Source organism: Salmo salar, chromosome ssa18, assembly GCF_905237065.1.
Source record: "Salmo salar chromosome ssa18, Ssal_v3.1, whole genome shotgun sequence".
Lineage (NCBI taxonomy): Eukaryota > Metazoa > Chordata > Actinopteri > Salmoniformes > Salmonidae > Salmo > Salmo salar.
In genome coordinates, this window is record NC_059459.1 from 12695923 (window position 1) to 12716762 (window position 20840).

The following is a 20840-nucleotide window of genomic DNA, read 5'->3' on the forward strand; positions in this document are numbered from 1 at the left end:
TAGGGTTCCATTAACCAATGAAGACATATCCCACTGTTGCCGTTAGCTGTGTGTACTTTCCAGGTTCCATAGGCGTGTGCAAATTCCCACCAACAAACTGTCCTTTTACAATGCCTTTGTCAAGAGTCAATGTTGAATGTAGACTGTGGAAACATACCTCATGTCTTTGTTCTATTGTGGCTGTGTGAGGGGGATGGTCAGCTGGCAGGTGCTAGATGTCTCTGTGGTACTAGAATTCCATTCTTTAATCCTTCACTGTTTATAAGTCAGTGCATGATATTGTTGGCTTTATCAGTGTAGGCTGGTTAGATTTGACTTGTGTGATTGACAGTTTTTTAAAAAATTTATAGGGGGTGTACATGGACCAGCGGGAGGGGGCCTGGCCGGCCTGGCTCTGTCAGCTCTCTATATAACTGGGACCACCTGAAGGGAAACCCTCCCACCCGCTACTGAGCCCGGCACTGCTGGAACACGGACCAGTCAAAACATTTCCCCAAATATATCTTGATTCCTTTGTAGACATATCCTCCCTTTCCGTAATAACTTGTTCTCTTGTCCCTGATTGGGTACCTGAGTTAGGCCCCTAAGTTTGCATGAAAGGGTGGCCAGAGGTCTGGAAGATGTGTCAAGCGTTAGACCTAGTTTATGCTGTAATGCACATCAACGCTGCACATTCTGATGTGTATCAATTTGTTGCTGGTGTTAGGATTCATTGCTGTGAATATCTGATCAACTGCCTAAGTGCAGTTCAGGGAAAAGCTGTGCAGTCTGTAAATGTCACGTTGAATCAGTATTATTGACTGAATTGAATGTTGTTGCAAAGATTGAATGCTGTCTTACTGAAGTGAGAGGTGGAGTTGCTTCCTATGGATGTCTACATAACAAGTATCTCATTCCATAACTTTGCATGTGGTAATTTGCTAATGTTTGCTTTATTATTCCAAGAGAACGTTACTGTTAATTTTATTAAACTAAGGGAACATATCAATGTCCTGCTTTCTATAAAATGTATGATTTCCTTTATCAGTAATGTCTTATCAAGCCAGCTTGTCATTTCACCTGACTTGCACAAAAGATGTAAAAACAGGAAAGAGGCTCAAGTCTGTTCTGCTCATCACTGTAAACAAATCTCAGAAGTTATTTTGCTTTGATTGCTGTTTCAAAGGTTGCAGTCATTGAGTTCAATCATATTTGACACTGATCTGTGTATCATAGCATGTTGAATTAGATTGGTCCTCACATTGATTTACTTGTGACAGGTTTTGCTACATGAAGTTTCTGCAGTTCCAGAAAAAAAATGGTAATGAGGCAAAGTTAACCCATTTGTCTCTACAGTCTTGGCACGGTTCTAATATTGGTCGAAAACCCTTTAAAATAGATTGAAATCAGTTTTCAGAGTCTAGAACACTTGCAGCAGTTGTAGGGTATTCAAGAAATGTGGGCTATGCACTTCTTGACTCAACCCATTTCAGTGAGGGGGTGTCTGAGTAGATATAGGCCATAGGTTGAGGCCGTCACATGCACAGGCAGGGAGAAACAAAGACGCCTGTGCATCGAGTTCAGAGTATGGTTGATCTATGGCCAATGTCTGTCATCGGTAATCGTGGGAAGACTGGTGAAACTTGGTCTGACATGGCTTATCTAATCCACAATAGTTGGGTACACAACGCCGTTGTGACAGCAGCAAATATTGGTTAATGCTTCACTGTGCATTTCTCCAGACCAACTGCCCATGCTTGCAACTTGGTTTGGGCAATAAAAAGAAGTTCAAACACTTGATTTAGGAAAGAAGTCCAACAACAGAACTCAAGGTGTTGTTTTTATTAAGAGTTAAATATGGTACAGGTACAACAGCAGAGAAAGTTAGACACGCGATCATATGGATAGTACTTTATGGTAATATGTTAAAAATCAGCAGGGAAAAAACAATATTAGAAGCATTCATCAAGCACCATTGTTTCTCCTCTCCTACCCAACTCCCCATTGCACTTCAAGAGCCATGTACAAATACCTTTGGTTTACCCACTATGGAGAGACATCTATAGAGGTAATATGCAGAAAGACATATCGGTGGTTATCAACACAAAGTGTTATTTTTGATAGGTTCTACTGTGATTACGCAGTAGTCGTTTGCTTCAGCCAATCAAAAGTCATTTCAATGGAATTACTATACTGGGCACAACGTTTTCAGCTTGCATATTTGCAACATGAAAAAAAAAAAATCAACTCTTGCACAGCAGTGATACAATTTCAACACACAGGTGATACAGGACAGGAAAACCACCACTGTTTTCACAACGTATCCACTAAATACAATGAAGCAAACTTGAGGCACATAAACCAGAGTTATGGTAGTACGATAAAGGTAGATGTATTGGTCATGGAAAACTCCTTTAGGTTAAGCTTGTAATTCAGATGACTATTTTGAAGCCATTTCAGAGAGAGCTATACTGGTGTTTAAGACAAAGTAATATTTCACCAGATCGGAAGAAAACATACTAGGAAATAGAAATCAAAGTGTAGCTTATATGACCTGATAGTCTTATTTGAGTATGGGGGGGGAAACTAGATATACCCACAGCGCATAGTTAGACTGATGGAATTCTGTGAATATCACTAGTGATGTATACCTGACAACTCTTTACCGCATTCCATAAAAAGGGTTTCTTAAAATATGGTTGATTAAAATAAAATTTCACCTCCCTCAAACCAAACATTCATGTATTGAGCTGGTACTTTCTCAAGAATAAAGATTCTCAAAATCACATTGCGAGTTCGCTTTAGATCCAAGAGCCCATCTTGTTAGCTTGACATTGAAAACGCTATGATTATAGAAGACAAATTCAAAAAAATCCAGATGGCAGTACGTCCACAAACCCCAGGCTCTACTTCAGACCAGAGGCACATCTCAGAGAGAGAGGGAGGGGAGAAAGAGACCCAGACGAGCATTGGAGGAAAAAGTAAATCAAGACATTGTGTGCGACGATCAGCATTAAAGTGGCTCCACAATAGAATCCTAAAAATCTCCTCAAAAAGCTACTGGTTACAGCTTTTACATCTGGAAAAGAAAATAAAGAATTCAGGAACAAATAATTAACAAATTGGTTTTCAGATAAATATGAATGCCTATTGAGATTCTTACCTGTATAGGTGCCCGGTGTAGCCACTTCTCTTGGTCTCCACCGATTTTCATACAGGAAAATAGATCACATACTGTGGGAGGGGAAAGTCGCTCCTGAAATCAGACCAAGGAACACAGTATTGTGAGTATGACCCAGCTTTAGCTTGAGGCTAAAAAAGATTCACTGGTTAACCAGTGGTTGAGAGATTTCAAAACTAAAGAATGCAAAGACTACTGTGAGTTTTTCCAATCAGTTCATTATACGTCGCCTTACCTGAGCATTGGCCCGCTTGCGTAGAAGCCACTTGTCTTCTGGTTCTGTGCTGGGTTGCTCCTTTGTGCTCTCCTGTCTCAGTGTGACAGCAGTGCTACTGTGGGTCTTCTCAGGTAAGACCCAGCACTCTGGCTTCAGTGGTATGCTGAAGGGGTTCACCCACTTGGGGCCTTTGATCTGGGAGCTGTGTTCTACCCTGCTGGCCTTCTCCTCCCCCTGGGAGGCTGGTTGAGACACACAGGCTGAGAGGGATAAGGCTTGGGACGTGGGGCCTATGGTCTTGTCAGGCTTTCTAGGGTAGAGCCAGGCATCCAGGATTCCCTGAACCTTCTGTTCTTGCTCTTGGTGGTAGAGGGTGGACTGCTTGCTGGGGTTGTTTTTGTCCACCGAGACCCCGTTCTTGTCCCGACCCTCCTTCTTGAGGAGCCAGGTGGAGAGGGCCTCTTTGCCGCAGTTCTCATCACACACACACTGGGAGAAGCTGGCGCAGGACTCGTTGGCTTTGCAGGACTGCTGGCCTGGAATGGCCTGCTGCAGCCAGTTGTCTACAGGGCTGGGTGTCTGGGGTGTGTTTGGGGTCTGGGGTGTGGTGGCAGCAGAGGTGGGGGTGGTTTTCAGGCACAAGAGTTTGCCCAGGTTCTCAATCTCCACGGACTTGTCACAGCAAGAGCCGCAGTCTGATTTGATCAGCCAATCGCTAGCGATGAAGCCCTCCTGGAAAGGCTTGAAGACCTGGGGTGTGTTGGGGGTCTGGGGTGTGGTGGCAGCAGAGGTGGGGGTGGTTTTCAGGCACAAGAGTTTACCCAGGTTCTCAATCTCCACGGACTTGTCACAGCAAGAGCCGCAGTCTGATTTGAGCAGCCAATCGCTAGCGTAGAAGCCCTCCTGGAAAGGCTTGAAGACCTGCTTCCACCTGTCAACATCAGAGGCCTGGCAGCTCTCGCTGGTGGTCTCCTTGGCGATAGTAGCTGGGGTGATGAGCCAGTCACTCAGTTTCTCCATCTCTGCCCTCTCTTCCTCCTCCAGAGCCATGTCTAACTCAGACTCATCAATCTTCTCGATGGAGAAGGTTGAGCTGCTGCTGGTGCTACAGATACTGTTGGTTCTCTCTCTGATGGGAGTCTCCTCCTTCAGCAGCCACAGCTCCAGGTCCATCAGGTGGCCCCAGGACTTGTGGAAGTCAAAGGGGGCCTTAGGGGAGGATGACTGGACGACAGAGGAAAGAGAAAAAAAACATGACCTTTTTGACTTTGTGATAGTCTGGGTATAAATTGGACCAAATGTTTTTCATGTGAAAATAGATGTAATTAAATATTTGTTTTTCTAGGAGCAGAGTCTAGATAAATTATAAGCAACAAGAAAATGTATTTCGCGTCTTCTGGTCTCACCTGAATATCCCTGCGGGGGATCAACCAATCCTGTGGGTTCTTGCTTGCCTGGTATCCAACTGGGGTCGTCGTCACTGGACGGTTTCCAAGGAGCCAGTCGGAAAGCGGTGCAGACTCCACCCTCTACATATAAGAAAACAAACAGGCGTGCATGTCAGTACAGTGCATTTCCTTGTGACTGAGGACTCCATGCATGTAGAACCAAAGGAATCACAACTTCACATGGAAAGGGTCTGTGACATCATGGTACAAACCTGTTTCTTAGCTGCGATTGGACAGCTCTGCTGAAGCCAAGGTTGCTCGCTAGTATTACATTTTTCAGGGACAATATTCAGCACGGGTCCTACTTCCATGTGCTGGGGAGGGAGAAAGGGAAGTTATGAACATTCTATCCACAGTTAAATGACGTGGGAGATGTCAGCGTTTTATGTAAACCGTAACCACAGATTGAGGAACTAGGGCCACAAGGCAGTCAGCGAGGAAAGCATAACCAATACCTTCACCGTGTTGTTCTCAAACGGCAATTCCCAAGATTCCCCCCAGAATATTGATAAGATGCAACTGTATACCTTCATAGAACATGGGACTGTATACATGGGAAATCTTTTCTAAGACTCTTTCCTTGACGACAACTGATATATCAATTTACATGTCTAAATCTTATGAAATATACCTTTAACATTTACACGTTCACAAAGACTGGCAATGAGTACAGTTTTATGCCTCAGTGTTCAGAGGAGTTAGTTGCAAACCTCCATTAAGAGCAGATGCGGGCAGGGTGACAGAAGAGGCTCAACCGGTAAACACACAGCCAAAGTTTAAACTTCTCAAATCAACATCGGGCTAAATCAGGTCTGAAGTGAATTTTGTTAGTAAGGTGTGTGTGTGTGTAATTCTGCTTGTAGCTCACAGAGGATCACGTACCTGGGTGGCAATGGTTCCAAAGGAGGTAATGGCCTGACGCAGGGAACGAGTGTCAGCCTGGAAGCTCATCTCAGGGGTTTCCTCAGGAGTCAAGTTCAGGGAAGATAACCTGAACACACAGAAGTAGACATTTCAGCCCGCCCTCCCACAGTTAACTACATCTACCTACTTACACATGCCAAACTTCAGGTTCTAACACAACTATGCCCAAGTTAATTATAGAGATATAATGGAAGAAAATACTGAAAGACTGACATGATTGCTCAAGCGCCATGACTTAAACACCAACTGTAAACAATAGTTGTGAATGCTGACTCCCAAATTACATTCAATTCAAGACAGAGGCCATTCTGGCGGCTCTTACTTTTCCATGCAGCTGGTGAGCTGGTTGGCCAGATTGTTGCTGTTGGAGTTCGCTAGCTGATGAATGAGAATGTCAAACTGGCCTCGGAGCTGTGGGCAGAAGAGAGGGAGAGAAAAGGACAAGATCAGACATGACACCAGTAACATGACAAGGTCAAAAGAGACTAAATGGAACTTGATCTTCAGAGGTTTCTGAGCAGACACTGTGCAGTGCAGATATTGTGTTGTGCTGCAGACATGGTGGTACTACTCACACAGTGAAGCTGATGCAGCTGCGCCTGCAGAGCCTCTCCCTTTAGCTGCTCCACAAGGTCAATCTGCTCCAGCAGCCACACCTCACGGGAGCGCATAAACTCCAGGTGTCTGCTGATAGAGGTGTGAAGCTGGGACTTCACCTGTAAAAATGAGAAGAGAAATGAACAAATTAGATTGCAAAAAATAAATAATTATATATATTTCAAAAAAAAGACCTGCATACACACAAACACACTGCCAAGTCATGGCTGGGAGATATCGCTCTGCTGCTGAAGCTAAGCAAGGTCAGACCCACAAACAAGACGGCACAATGACCTATACACCCATCAGAAGTCTGATTCTAGCCTCCTACACAGTCAACTACTATACCCACGTCAAAGAGTAAGGGAAAACACCTTTGCTTTTACCTATTCCTCTGCTGGGTAGTCAGAAAAGGGCTGGATAATTCTCTAAGATGCAGTGAGACGTGAGCTGCTGCTGCAGTAGTGGATCCTCCGCAGACTGCAGTGACCTGCCCTCTCCCTGCTACTGCCTTATAAAGGCGGGGTCAAGGAAACTATCCGGTGGTCATGTTTCAATTGTTGGCCTCTCCGGTCCCTCTGCTCATCCTCATCACGAGCCACATACTAGTCATTAAAAATGTGGTCACGTCAGGAGGACAAAGACCCGTTTTATCACAGCTCAAAAGACCCATTTTAACACCACAGCTCTAACAGGGCTTTGCATATCTGCCACAGTTATGACATACAATAATGCCATGGATCAGTTTGTGGGGAACTAATGACTACCCTGCCATGTTTTCTAGGCTTCCCAGCACATCAAAACATACACGCCCTATACCCATCTGCCTTCCTTAAGCCTGTGGTGACTAACCATGTTGCTTGTCCTAAATCCCTGAAAACCACTGTGTTTACAGCATAGAGCCCATTGCATCAAAATCAAATCAAATGTTATTGCTCACATAGACATATTTAGCAGATGTTATTGCAGGTGTAGCGAAATGCTCGTATGAGCCCGGCTGTGTGCTCCTGACATAACCGGAGCACAGACTGACCCAGTGGGGGTTCCTTCTGATCCACTAGAATGGGGTCAACCCTGGGTGGACCACGGGGCTGTAAGAGGGTCCCCTGGTGGCTTACTCACCTCTCTGGAGTTGTCCTTGAGCTGGGCCTCAGCCCTCGTCACCCCACCAATGGCCTCCTCCAACTGAGAGCGGGCCTGCACACACTGCCTGAGGGTGGCCTTCTCTCGCTCCTCCACAAGAGACATTCTGCAGAGACACAGTTTTTGTTACAGGGTTAGAATGCTGGAAAGAAAACACGAAAAAAAATGCTGTTCTTTCTAAAGATCTAAATCCTCCCTTGGTTCAGTGAGCCACTGTCTGCTTTCAGGGATCAACTGAGCCGAATGGGGGTGCTCGAACAATCAAGTTCATTGCCTATACACAAATAAAGCAAATGCTAGTCTATTTAATGCACGAGTATGGAAATATTGTACCGTCAGCACTGAGGTTCAATTTCTGTTCCCTTATATGTTGAAACCAACACATCCACTCTCACTTTCCTGCTTTCTTTCCCCTTTCACTTCTGCTTTACATCCCTTAACACGAAGAAACAATTTGGGGGGAAATAAGTATCAGACGTGAGAAATTAAACATGGTGCACACACTCCCATCACAGTACTCATTTGTCATTGTGACCACCAACAGGTATAACTACAGTGACCGATCAGGGTCCACGCTCCACAGGGAGATGGGCCTAGTGTGCTTCAAAATATACTGAGTGCTGTATACTGTAATCATTTACCTGTGTGGAGTCACTTTTTTATGCATTTTTTAATTTAACTAGGCAAGTCAGTTAAGAACAAATTCTTATTTACAATGACGGCCTACACCAGCCAAACCCGGACGACACTGGGCCAAATTGTGCGCCGCCCTATGGGACTCCCAATCACGGCCGGATGTGATACTGCCTGGAATCGAACCAGGGTGTCTGTAGTGACGCCTCTAACCCTGAGATGCAGTGCCTTAGACCGCTGTGCCACTCGGGAGCAATGACTGAGGTCAATTTTAGCAAGGGAATTAAGTTAAAAGGAATATTTAGGCCTATTAGTTCTGAATTGGTCTCATGGCTTGTTGTTAACTCGATCTTTACACCAGCTTTCAGGTCTCTCACATGACATCCCTCACAGGCATAATGGAGCCCACAACAAAACCCCATCCTAAAATTGCTACTCAATCACTACCTGCCATACCCATTTTGCTGGGCTTTTGACAGACAACAATGGACAACTTATAGTGAATGTTCAGCATGCCCTCTAGGTCAGGTTTTCCCAAACTCAGTCCTGGAACACCTCCCCCGCTGGGTGCACATTTAGATTTTTGCCCTAGGACTTCACAGCTAATTCAAATAATCAAAGCTTGACAAGTTGGATATCATGATGAGTTGATGATTTGGTCCTGGGGGGGAAATAAACGGTAAACAAACAATGTGATTAGATGTGTTGCAAAATACAGGTCCAGAATCAGACCGGATGCCCATCATTGATTTCACAGATCACCTCAAAATCAACAAGTGGGGTTACTCTTGGTTGTATTTGAATAAAGGTTCAATAAATAAATGTTAAACTGAGACTCCAGTGTTAAACCTATAGGCCTAAGCAAGTATTTCAATGCAGCTTAAAATTTAGGGATAAAATCTCACTCCCACTTAAAACACTTCCCTTTCTATACATCCATCCATGTGAGTGCTTGTTCAAGCAGCTGACATAGGATTTATTCAACTTTAAGGATCAAGCTGCAAAGTTACTGAAATGCACTGTTAAACATCACAGTAAAACGTAAGAGTTAGAATTCACATATGTTAGTACACTTTCAACCATATATAAAAACAGTACCTTGCAACAAAGTAACTGATACAAATGTCAGCTTTAGAGACTTGTTTAATCGTTTGTTAAGAGTAAAAGTAACGGTCTCCTGGACCGGGCAGCTTGCTTTTACTCTTTCTTTAGTCATTAGGAGACGACGACACACATTTAAAGGTATTTCTCATGTTAAAAATAGCACCGTCTTCGACAATTAACCGGTTGGTCAATACACGTGTTAGGGTTTAAAATGTCATGTAACATTAGCTCAGGTAAAATGGAGGAGTTCGTCTCTACATGGCTTGAATCGTCAAGGCTGGCTATGCAAGAGCCGGCAAAAAAAATTACGTATTCTTGAAAATCAGCCGTACAAAGCCAACCAAACTCCAAGGTCATAGCTACCTCATGTTATGGAATGTCCAGCGATATCTGTCCGTTTTAATCCGCCGATGTTGCTCCCTTCTCTCATAAACAAAGGATAGCAGTGTAATTGTTCGCTTTCATGATTTATCGTGCAACGAACCACGGCTGATCGCTTCGTCATTGGCTGAGTTTCCTTCAGAGCCTACGTTCAATCGACCACCATCATGCCGCGTTCAAATAAAATGGGAACTCGGAAATCTCTGACTTCCGACTTCCAGACGTTCAAACAAATTAGAACTAGATCACACTGGGAAAGTAGATTTGAACGGTCATCCAACTCGGGCCTCTTTCTAGAGCTCCGACTTTCCGACCTGATTCAAATCAAATGGATTTATATAGCCCTTCTTACATCAGCTGAAGATCGCTAACGTCGAGATATGGGCCACGTATTTTTCCGAGTTCCCAGATGTTTTGAACGCGGCATAAGTCTCGCATTCCGCACGTACACCACGAATAGGAAAACAAGGGCCCTTCAAAGGCGGTTCTAAGACCGCAAAGCGAATACTTGTCAGCATTTTTCCTTTTGTCAGTCACACCAAAGAAATGCAGAGCAGGCACGGGCGCGTTAACCACACAAATAATGATTTGGCTCATTGGCTGGCTGTAATAAAATTACTTACTGTCTTTATTAAGACAATGTGAAGAACTCGTCTATTGTAAATCCCAAAGCAATCAAGTGAATTCGACATTTCTTGACATTGTAATAACAAACAATAACAATTTCCATGTAGGCAACACACTTGCAAAGTTACCAGTGAGGGTCCGTCCAAGTTACAGGCTGCCATCCCCAGAAAGTGGGTTCAGTGTTAACTATAGCGATACATTGTATCGTGGAATGTTAACTAGTTAATATGTTTTGGTAATCAGGAAGTTGCCCATCACTGTGTGTGTCCATAGATAGACAACTTTCACAATCATATGTTGACAATCTGCTACTGTGGGGTGGGGTCTTCCTAGCCCAACATGTACTATTTTAAGGAACCTACTGTTACTCCTTAAAGTCCAAGAGGTAGACTGGCTCTGGCAGCCAAAACAGCCACATACTTCATCTAAACGTGAATCGATTCTCAATTGCAATACGGTTCTAGAAACATAAAGCCCTATACTTTCATATCACATCCAAATAATTTCACAAATGCAAAATATACACTTACTGTACACTGTTTTAACCGGATTTATCACAGTTGCAGTTGACAGTATTTTTTCAGTGACAACACGTTTCTGGCGGCCTTCGAATCCCTCATGGTGTGCCCGATTTTGTTTTAAATGCGGACTCACATTTATTTAGGTATTGTGTTGGGAAGAAAAGTGCAATCACCACCTTGAAAGATTAGGAGCTCAATTCAATCCAACACGCATTGCAGTATTTACAAAGTAACTTTTTCCCCAATGTCAAATGATATCACAGATTGGTCTTGGGTAGTGTATAAACATGTAAAACTACAACCTGGGCCACCCCTCATAAGTATGCTTTCACTTTTAAGAATTAGAAGTGTGTGGGCACGGGATGAATATTGTAAATAAAGGATAAAAAAACATCTTCCCCATGTCGGATTAGATCTCACAATAATCGAACTATGAGCCAACTGTTTTTTAATATTGCGGAAAGATTGTTGCTTCCCATTGTAATTGTTTGCATCATTTCCAATCCCCCATATATTTTTGGGGTATATATATATATATATATATACATACATACATACACACACACACACAAACATTCACACACATATTATTCCCCGCAAACCCTACCACCCCTCCCCCAATTGGAGTAAACGAATAAACAATAACACCTAGGCTTCTACCTTCAGTTTATACATATTATACACATTTTACAGACAATCTAATTTACAATAGTTATATTTCGTTTGTTTTTAGTCCTTCCTCTATTTCTGATGTCCATCCAGTTTGATTTATATTTGTAACTGTGCTATTTCACAACATTTCTGAACCTATATACATTTTACAGACCCGTATGTTTTACATTGGTTATCTTGTTGTTATTAGTCCCACAATTCAGCTCCATTCAACCCCTCCCATCTATCGCTTAACACCATCCATTTTGGATTTCTATTTGCCAACTGTGCTGCGATGCTTCACAAAATGACTGAACCTTTCTATTATCATAGCTTCAACAGATTGTAAATGAAAGATAAACCTTATTATATTATTGATTGACTGACTATGACTTTTAAAATCACCCAGTATTGCTATCTGCAGCGTTAGTTCTAGGTAAATGTTGCAATTCTTGTGGAAGGTAGCCTAGTGGTTGCAAGATCGAATCCCCGAGCTGACAAGGTGAAAAAAAAAGCTGTCCCTCTGCCTCTGAACAAAGGAACACACTGTTCCTAGGCCGTTATTGAAAATAAGAATTTGCTCTTAAATGACTTGCCTAGTTAAATAAAGGTATAAAATAAAAATTCCAGGACCTGTGACCAAAAACGAGCTATTTTTGGACAGTACCAAAATAAATGCCTCCTCACAGCAAAATCTGCAGAGCTGGGAAGATTTTATCCCATATATACATTGTATCCCCCATTCTATTGGTTGCAAGAATTTTGTACAATCATTTAAATTGAAAAATTCAAAGTTTTGAATCCAGCGTTGTTTTGCATGTCAATTCATAAACCATGTGCCATGGAATAGGTACATCGAAAATCTCTTCCCAACTATTTTGAAATTAATATGGCACAGCTGTCAATTTTTTGGTCCTTAAAACCTGTTGGTGCTAGGGGGCAGTATTTGCACGGCCGGATAAAAAACGTACCCGATTTAAACTGGTTACTACTCTTGCCCAGAAACGAGAATATGCATATAATTAGTAGATTTGGATAGAAAACACTCTAAAGTTTCTAAAACTGTTTGAATGGTGTCTGTGAGTATAACAGAACTCATATGGCAGGCCAAAACCTGAGAAGATTCCATACAGGAAGTGCCCTGTCTGACAATTTGTTATCCTTCTAGGGCATCTCTATCAAAAATACAGCATCTCTGCTGTAACGTGACATTTTCTAAGGCTTCCATTGGCTCTCAGAAGGTGCCAGAAAGTGGAACGACATCTCTGCAGTCTCTGGGCGAAAAAAAGCAGGAGTTTTTGTGAGTGGTCAGGCTGAGAACAGTGACACTGATGTGCGCGCCCACGAGGACTCCATGTTTTTCTTTCAGTATATGAATGAATATAACGTCGCCCGGTTGGAATATTAACGCTATTCGAAGTACGGTAATGGAATATTTTGAATTTTGTTGTCACGAAATGTGCCCGCGCGTCACCCTTCGGTGACACCGCGATTGCATAAAGGAGATCTGTATCTATAATTCTTAAAATAATTATGTATTTTGTGAACATTAATCGTGAGTAATTAAGTAAATTCACCGGAAGTTTGCTAGTTCTGAACATCACATGCTAATGTAAAAAGCTGTTTTTTTTTATATAAATATGAACTTGATTGAACAAAACATGCATGTATTGTATAACATAATGTCCTAGGAGTGTCATCTGATGAAGATCATCAAAGGTTAGTGCTGCATTTAGCTGTGGTTTTGGTTTTTGTGACATATATGCATGCTTTGAAAATGGCTGTGTGATTATTTTTGGCAGGGTACTCTCCTGACATAATCTAATGTTTTGCTTTCGCTGTAAAGCCTTTTTGAAATCGGACAGTGTGGTTAGATTAACGAGAGTCTTGTCTTTAAATGGTGTAAAATAGTCATATGTTTGAGAAATTGAAGTTATAGCATTTATGAGGTATTTGTATTTCGCGCCACGCAATTCCACTGGCTGTTGACTAGGGTGGGACGCAAGCATCCAGTTATCATCCAGTAGGCTTTGATTAAATTTCCAATATCCTCACCCAAATTCTGTAAGCCAACTGTTTTAGCAGACTGCACCACCAATCAGTCATAGCAGTTTGGGAAAAAATACAAGTTGACATGACCACCATTATAATCTAGCTCTAAATATATAATCCTCATAGCCTACATCTTTTTTTTTACTTTGTCAAAGCACAAATGTGTATGAAGCAGGAAACAAAAATGTTGAATTTGGTCATATGCGTAAATGTGCCTATTGTGCAACGTCAGTAGTCTAGTCAAGGATACATCATGAAAATTATATTGGCACACTCCACTTACCAAGGCCATTGCCAAATAAGGCACGCTGTTACCTGCTTTTATAGTAAGCCTTGAGGTGGTACCAACCAGCACATCTAGAAAGGAGTGTATTTCATACCGAACACCTTCTCAAGGTGCCTCTACATCACGATTTCAATGGCAGAGTTTAACTGCTAGGGGCAAAGAGAGCTAGATTTACTACTAAAATATAATCACTTTGCAACGAACTGTAATGAAGACCAGAGTTGATGTGTCTCACTATAACTAAAGCCTAAATCTGTTTTCCAATTTAAAAAAAAATACATTTCAGGAAAGTTACTCTTTAACAAAACTCCCCCCATACAGGAGACATCTTCCTCCAATGACTTACTGAATGTGTCTTTTTTATTTTATTTACCTAAGCAAGTCAGTTAAGAACAAATTCTTATTTACAATGACGGCCTACCTCGGTCAAACTCTAACCCGGACAACGCTGGGCCAATTGTGCTCTACCCTACGGGACTCCCAATCACGGCCGGTTGTGATACAGCCTGGAATCGAACCAGGGTCTGTAGTAACGCCTCTAGCACTGAGATGCAGTGCCTTAGACCGCTGCGCCACTCAGGAGCTATAATGGAACTTATAGTCATGATCAAGGGCTAGGGTCTTCCAATCTACAAGATGTGCCATCAATTACACGCATGATCAGGCCACACACACAGCATCGGAGCTTCACAAGCCAAGGTAGCTAGCTAATGATTTGCCTCATTTCTAGCTAACTACCTAGCTACAAATGCAATGCCTTCAGAGAATTTTGAACCCCTTCACTGCTTCCACATTTTGTTGTGTTGCAGCCGGAATTGAACATTTATTAAATTGATTTTTTCCCCTCACCCACCTACACACACACACAATACCCCATATAATGACAAAGTGAAAACATTTATTGAAAATGAAATGCATAAACATTTCATTTACATAAGTATGCACACCCCTGAGTCAATACATTGTCTGAGTCTTTCTGGGAAAGTCTAAGTGCTTTTCACACCTGTATTGGAGAATATTTGCCCATTATTCTTTTCAAAATGCTTCAAGCCATGTCAAAATAGTTGTTTATCATTGCTAGAAAACCATTTAAGTCTTGCCATAGATTTACAAGGAGATTTAAGTCAAAACTGTAACTCGGCCACTCAGGAACCTTCACTGTCTTCTTGGTAAGCAACTCCAGTGTAGATTTGGCTTTGAGTTTTAGGTTATTGTCCTCCTGAAATGTGCATTCCTCTCCCAGTGTCTGGTGGAAAGCAGACTGAGCCAGGTTTTCCAATAGGATTTTGCCTGTATTACTTTAGTGCCTTGCTGCAAACAGGATGGATGTTTTGGACAGGGTTTTCGTTAGCCGGTAAAAGTCGACTTTTGGTCGATTAAAAAAAGAGGAAAGCCGATAAATGAAATTGTTGCCAGGCGGGGAAAAAATGTGATGGTAATACCAGTCGATGCGCTCCTACATCAAAGGCAAATATACTTCATAGGCTAATAAATCCTCAAGCTGCTTGTAACTCTGTGTCGAGTGTGTTTGTTTTTATTTTTACTCATGCAAAAGACACGAGGTCCTCACCCATAAGGGCCCTCAAAAGGGACTGGGAAAAATTGGTGAAGATTATCCCCGTTTCCACTATGCCTGCCGAGAGGTGATTCTTTCTCCAAAACAGAGTGAAGACGGCCTCAAGATCGCGGCTTCTTGAGGACATAGTAACGAGGCTAATGAGCATCGCAAGCTGCTCCAAGAATTTGGACAGGTTTGACTTCCCAACAGCAGCAGCTCACTGAGCAGGCCAAGGTCCGCAGAAAACACAAGTAAATTAGAGGCAAATTATTGTGTTCGTCAGGCCTGGCTATCAACTCTGCTTCCACCCTAGGCAAGATTAACATATGCCACCGTGTCATGTATAGTATAAAGATTTGGAATCGATTGATTGACTTGAGTAATGATGTGTATCATGCGTAATTAATGTATTTTAGTTATGCTACTGAATAAGCTCTTGGAAACATCGTTGCCAACTTTTCACATCGGAGTTACAATGTTGCAATCACTAGGCAGCCAACTGCCTATAGTAAGAAACAGAGTTGTTATCAATAAGCCACGTATAGCACACATGAGTCACAACCCAAAGACATTTATTAACATCATCCAGTAGAACTATAAAAATAGTGAGAATTTGAGCTTCGGAAATAAGTGCGCTTCATTTCACAGGAGCATTGTAAAATAAAAGTTCTCTCAATGAACCAGCCTTAACGAACCCTAGTTTTGGAATATTTTTATTCTGTACAGACTTCCTTCTTTGCACTGTGTCAATTAGGTTAGTATTGTGGAGTAACTACTAGATGTGTGCCGAGTAGTCGGACAAAACGAGTATCGTAACGGATATGGGACATTTTCTGGATACGATTACGAACAGGGTATTTTTTTTATTATTATTAGTGATCAGAAAAAAGTAAGCACACATCTTTCTCATGTCAGTCAGTCAAGTGAGGTGCTAATTGGTTTAAATAACTCAACTGGCTAGTTTGTTTGTAAAGAGAAGAGTACATTGATCCTGCTGCTCTGATTGGATATAGTAAAGCTGCATTTGGCTTCATAATTTCACCCCCTCACTTTCACTTCTCTGTTGCGGTCTGTTGGGTTCTAACTTGAAATATCCTTATTCATGTTAACATATTAGAACTGGCTGTATGCAAATTTACTGAAAGTTTACATTCTGTCAGAACATGTTATGGTTAAATCTCATGTACCCTATGGAGTGGAGAAGGGCAACGTCTGGTTTCAGTCACTGATAAGGTATGACAGCTGTGAGTTAGGGAGGAGTGAGGAATGTGGGTCGAGGTCAGGTCAGATATTGTGAGGAGGAACAGTCCTATGACATACACACATAGGAGCCAGGGCCATGCCTACACCAATGAGAGGAACATGGCTGTATAGATGTGCAAGGAGTTTTATTTTACCGGTACCTTTATTTAACTAGGCAAGTCAGTTAAGAACAAATTCTTATTTACAATGACAGTCTAGGAACAGTGGGTTAACTGCCTTGTTCAGGGGCAGAATGACAGATTTGTACCTTGTCAGCTTGGGAAGTTGATCTTGCAACTTTTTGGTTACTAGTCCAACGCTCTAACCACTAGGCTACGCTGCCGCCCCAAAGTTGACTCTGACCAGTAGAGGGTGTAAATATAGGTGTGGAAACATGTTGAACACTTTACTCAAGCCATTTAAGCTTTTGATTTTGAATGAATTTGTAAAAATTTCAAAAAACAGAATTACACTTAGACATAATGGGTTATTGTCCATAGGACAGTCAAACAAATACCAATTGAAATCTACTTTAAATTCAGGCTGTAACAACAAAATGTGGGAAAAAGTAAAAGGATATGAATACTTAGTGAAGGCACTGTATAAAAATCAAGTTGATCTACTGTATAGCTAGATAGCGATGTGCCCATGTGTCACATACCCTTTTTGTTTGACACCAGGCCTCAAACGATACCCCGATAAAGTTTTTTGGCTAACACTTTCGGTTATTACCCGCATGTGTTAGCTAGCTAGCTAGTATAATTAATCAAATGCAGTCTCCTGACTGGTTCATATTTCTTGAGTTTGCTCAATGAAGTATGAATACTTTGAGGCAATTCATGAGTCTCGACATAGAACCCGTCGGGTGATTGGTTGAGCCTTCTTGAGTGCGTGACGTCTCACACATGCGCTACAGAGCCATCTGTTTAGCTAGCTCGCACTACCGGCATGAGCAGTTAGCACCAGCCAAACAACAAGCCCACCAATTGTTATTTTTACCTTAACACAAACGGTCTAGTATGTGTTGCTTGGCGCAGCGGTTTAAGGCACTGCATCTCAGTGCTAGCGGCGTCACTACAGACCCTGGTTAAATTCCAGGCTGTATCACAACCAACCGTGAATGGGAGTACCATAGTGCGGCCCACAATTGGCCCAGCGTTGTCCGGGTTAGGCCATCATTGTAAATAAGAATTCGTTCTTAACTGACTTGCCTAGTTGAAAATAATAATAATGAGCAAGTTAACCCAAATGTTTCAAAGAATAGGTCATGCGTCCAGTGCCTGGCCAGTGATCTAACTAGCTACATTTCAGTAATTAGTTATCCTCCTAGATATGGTCACTGGATACACTAGCTGAGTTGAACACATTTGTCTAAAAACAGACTAGTAGCCAGTTGTTGCTGCCCAAGGTGGCCCATTGGCTCCTGGATACTATGCTATGTCCACATAACCATGTGTATGTGGCCAATAAAATTTGGATGAGCTCCCGTGTCTAGCTAATGTCGCGAATTAGCATTTTGCAAGCTTGCTAGCTGAGCTGTTTTATAAGAAAAGCGGATGATATGAAGCAAACACTGTAGTTAGCTAGCACGCTCTCCTCTGCGACAATATATTAATGTCAGATTCGTATTATAATTCATGTTAACTGTAATTGAAGATGGTGGTTACTACTGGATTCAGATCCGATGGAGATAAATTGTCCGCCATGTTTTGGAAAGGGCTCAGCCTCAAGGAAACTCAACCAATCGACTCATGAAATTCCCCCTGGTCATGGCTTTTGTCAAATTAACGTCAGATTTGACTTTTTGTAGCAGTTTAGGAGAATTAGCTTAAAGCTAGGAGAAGGGTCAAATCTACTTCTGACGTTAATTTGATAAAAGCTGGATCCCATCTAGGCATGAACATAACTTTCGCGCGCTGACGTGGTTAGCGAGCGGAGCTAACGTTAGCCAACTGAATATTTTCAAAACCTTTTAGCTAAATGCCACCGACCGCACCTACCTTTCCCCCTTGTATTGCACTCTTGACTTTGAATACATCGACGTATATAGCTAAGTTAGCTAGCTGTTTTAAAATATAATTTAAAAACAACCTAGAGTCAACTGCTCTTTCTTCTCCCCGGTAAAACGTCCCGTGTCAGGGTCGTAACTAGTTAGAACAGCAACAAAGTCATACACCCAGCTATTTCTACAATGTATCTTCTTAAAATCTGATTTTAAACCTAACATTAACCCTTACCTTAACAACACTGCTGACCTAAACTTAAATGTAGACAAAACACACCAAAAAAAAGTGTTTTCTTGATTTTAAATTTGGACTTTGTGGCTGTAATATCTAGTGGAAACATAATGTGTGGGGCAAAATGACAGATTGTCTCGCACGGAAATCTCTCGCGATAGTTGTACCACTACAAATAAGTGTTTATGCTTTGCTGCTATCTAGAGGTCATATTTTTTATGTCTCTACATTAATTAGATCAGTAGGTAGGGCAGGCTGACACGAATGAAAGCACTGAGCTACTACTATATAATAAAAACAGATGAAAGGGGTTAGTTATCATAATATTTGCTGGACTATTGTATGTACAGGTATGTATGACATTGATAGTTATAGTTTTGGCCAATTGTCAGCTACTTCACCGAAATGCATTTGTGGAGATTATTATTAGGATGAGGGTGGGATCATAGAAAGGATATGAGAAAATACAATTTTATTTGTCACATGTGCTGAATACAACAGGTGTGGATTTAACCCCCTAGAATATATGCCTGGTTCTACTAAGCTAACATATGGAATTGTTTTAAAATAGTCATAGACAAAGGAGATGATTGTGGACTACAGGAAAAAGAGGACCGAGCAGGCCACCATTCTCATCGACAGGGCTGCAGTGGAGCAGGTAATGAGCTTCAAGATCCTTGGTGTACACAACACCAACAAACTAACATGGTCCAAGCACACCAAGACAGTCGTGAAGAGGGCACAACAAAACCTATCCCCCTCAGGAGACTGAAAAGATTTGGCATGGTTCCTTAGATCCTCAAAAGGTTCTACCGCTGCACCATCGAGAGCATCCTGACTGGTTGCATCACTGCCTGGTATGGCAACAGCTCGGCCTCCGACCGCAAGGCACTACAGAGGGTAGTGTGAACGGCACAGTACATCACTGGGCCAAGCTTCCTGCCATCCAGGACCTTTATACCAGGCGGTGTCAGAGGAAGGTCCAAAAAATGTTAAGACTCCAGCCACCCTAGTCATAGACTGTTCTCTCTGCTACTGCACGGCAAGCGCTAAGAGCGCCAAGTCTAGGTCCAAGAGGATTCTAAACAGCTTCTACCTCCAAGCCATAACACTCCTGAACACCTAATCAAATGGCTACCCAGACTATTTACATTTACCCCCCTCTTTTACACCACTGCTACACTCTGTTGTTATCATCTATGCAGTCACTTTAATAACTCCACATGTACACTACGTTCAAAAGTTTGGGGTCACTTAGAAATTTCCTTGTTCTTGAAAAAACAACAACATTTTTTGTCCATTAGAATAACATCAAATTCATCAGAAATACAGTGTAGACATTGTTAATGTTGTAAATGACTATTGTAGCTGGAAACAGCTGATTTTGTTTATGGAATATCTACATAGGCATACAGAGGCCCATTATCAGCAACCATCACTCCTGTGTTCCATTGGCACGTTGTGTTAGCTAATCCAAGTTTATAATTTTAAAAGGCTAATTGATCATTAGAAAACCCTTTTGCAATTAAGATCTCGCTTTTCTTAAAAAAATAAGGACATTTTTAAGTGACCCTTAACTTTTGAACGGTAGTGTACATATTACCTCAACTAACCGGTGCCCCCGCACATTGACTCCGGTACCGGTGCCCCCCTGTATATAGCCGAGCTATTGTTATTTTACTGCTGCTCTTTAATTACTTGTTACTTTTATTTCTTATTCTTATCCGTATATTTTTAAACTGCATTGTTGGTTAGGGGCTTGTAAGTAAGCATTTCACTGTAAGGTCTACACCAGTTGTATTCGGCGCATGTGACTAATACAATTGTATTTTATTTGATACCAAGGATCATTTAGTCAGTGGCATAGAGTACTTAAGTAAAAATATTTAAAATACTATTTAAGTAGTTTTTGGGAGTATTTGTACTTTACTTTAATATTTCTATTTTTGACTACTTTCCTCGACACTCAAAGTACTCGTTACATTTTGAATACTTAGCAGGACAGAAAAATGGTCAAATTCACACACTTATCAAGAGAACATCCCTGATGACTTTGATC

The 20840-nt window shown here is 41.8% G+C and overlaps 1 protein-coding gene across 5 annotated transcripts; it reads right to left on the bottom strand.

Annotated features, from left to right (window-relative positions):
• Window positions 1-1806: 1806 nt before the first annotated feature.
• Window positions 1807-18877, bottom strand: ncoa4 (nuclear receptor coactivator 4). Of its 5 annotated transcripts, XM_045700758.1 has the most exons (11): window positions 18545-18701; window positions 7469-7595; window positions 6325-6465; window positions 6072-6160; window positions 5708-5816; window positions 5038-5139; window positions 4784-4906; window positions 4128-4601; window positions 3396-3956; window positions 3143-3235; window positions 1807-3058 (listed from the first exon to the last, which is right to left on the bottom strand). In XM_045700758.1, the coding sequence occupies exons 1-11, from the start codon at window positions 18580-18582 to the stop codon at window positions 3053-3055; spliced, it is 1863 nt and encodes a 620-aa protein (XP_045556714.1). In that variant the 5' UTR covers window positions 18583-18701; the 3' UTR covers window positions 1807-3052. The 5 variants fall into 5 exon arrangements, with proteins under 5 accessions (XP_045556714.1, XP_014009568.2, XP_014009566.2 ...); XM_014154093.2 differs by lacking the exon at window positions 18545-18701 and adding an exon at window positions 18782-18877 and having other exon boundaries at window positions 3396-4601; XM_014154091.2 differs by having other exon boundaries at window positions 3396-4601.
• Window positions 18878-20840: the final 1963 nt, after the last annotated feature.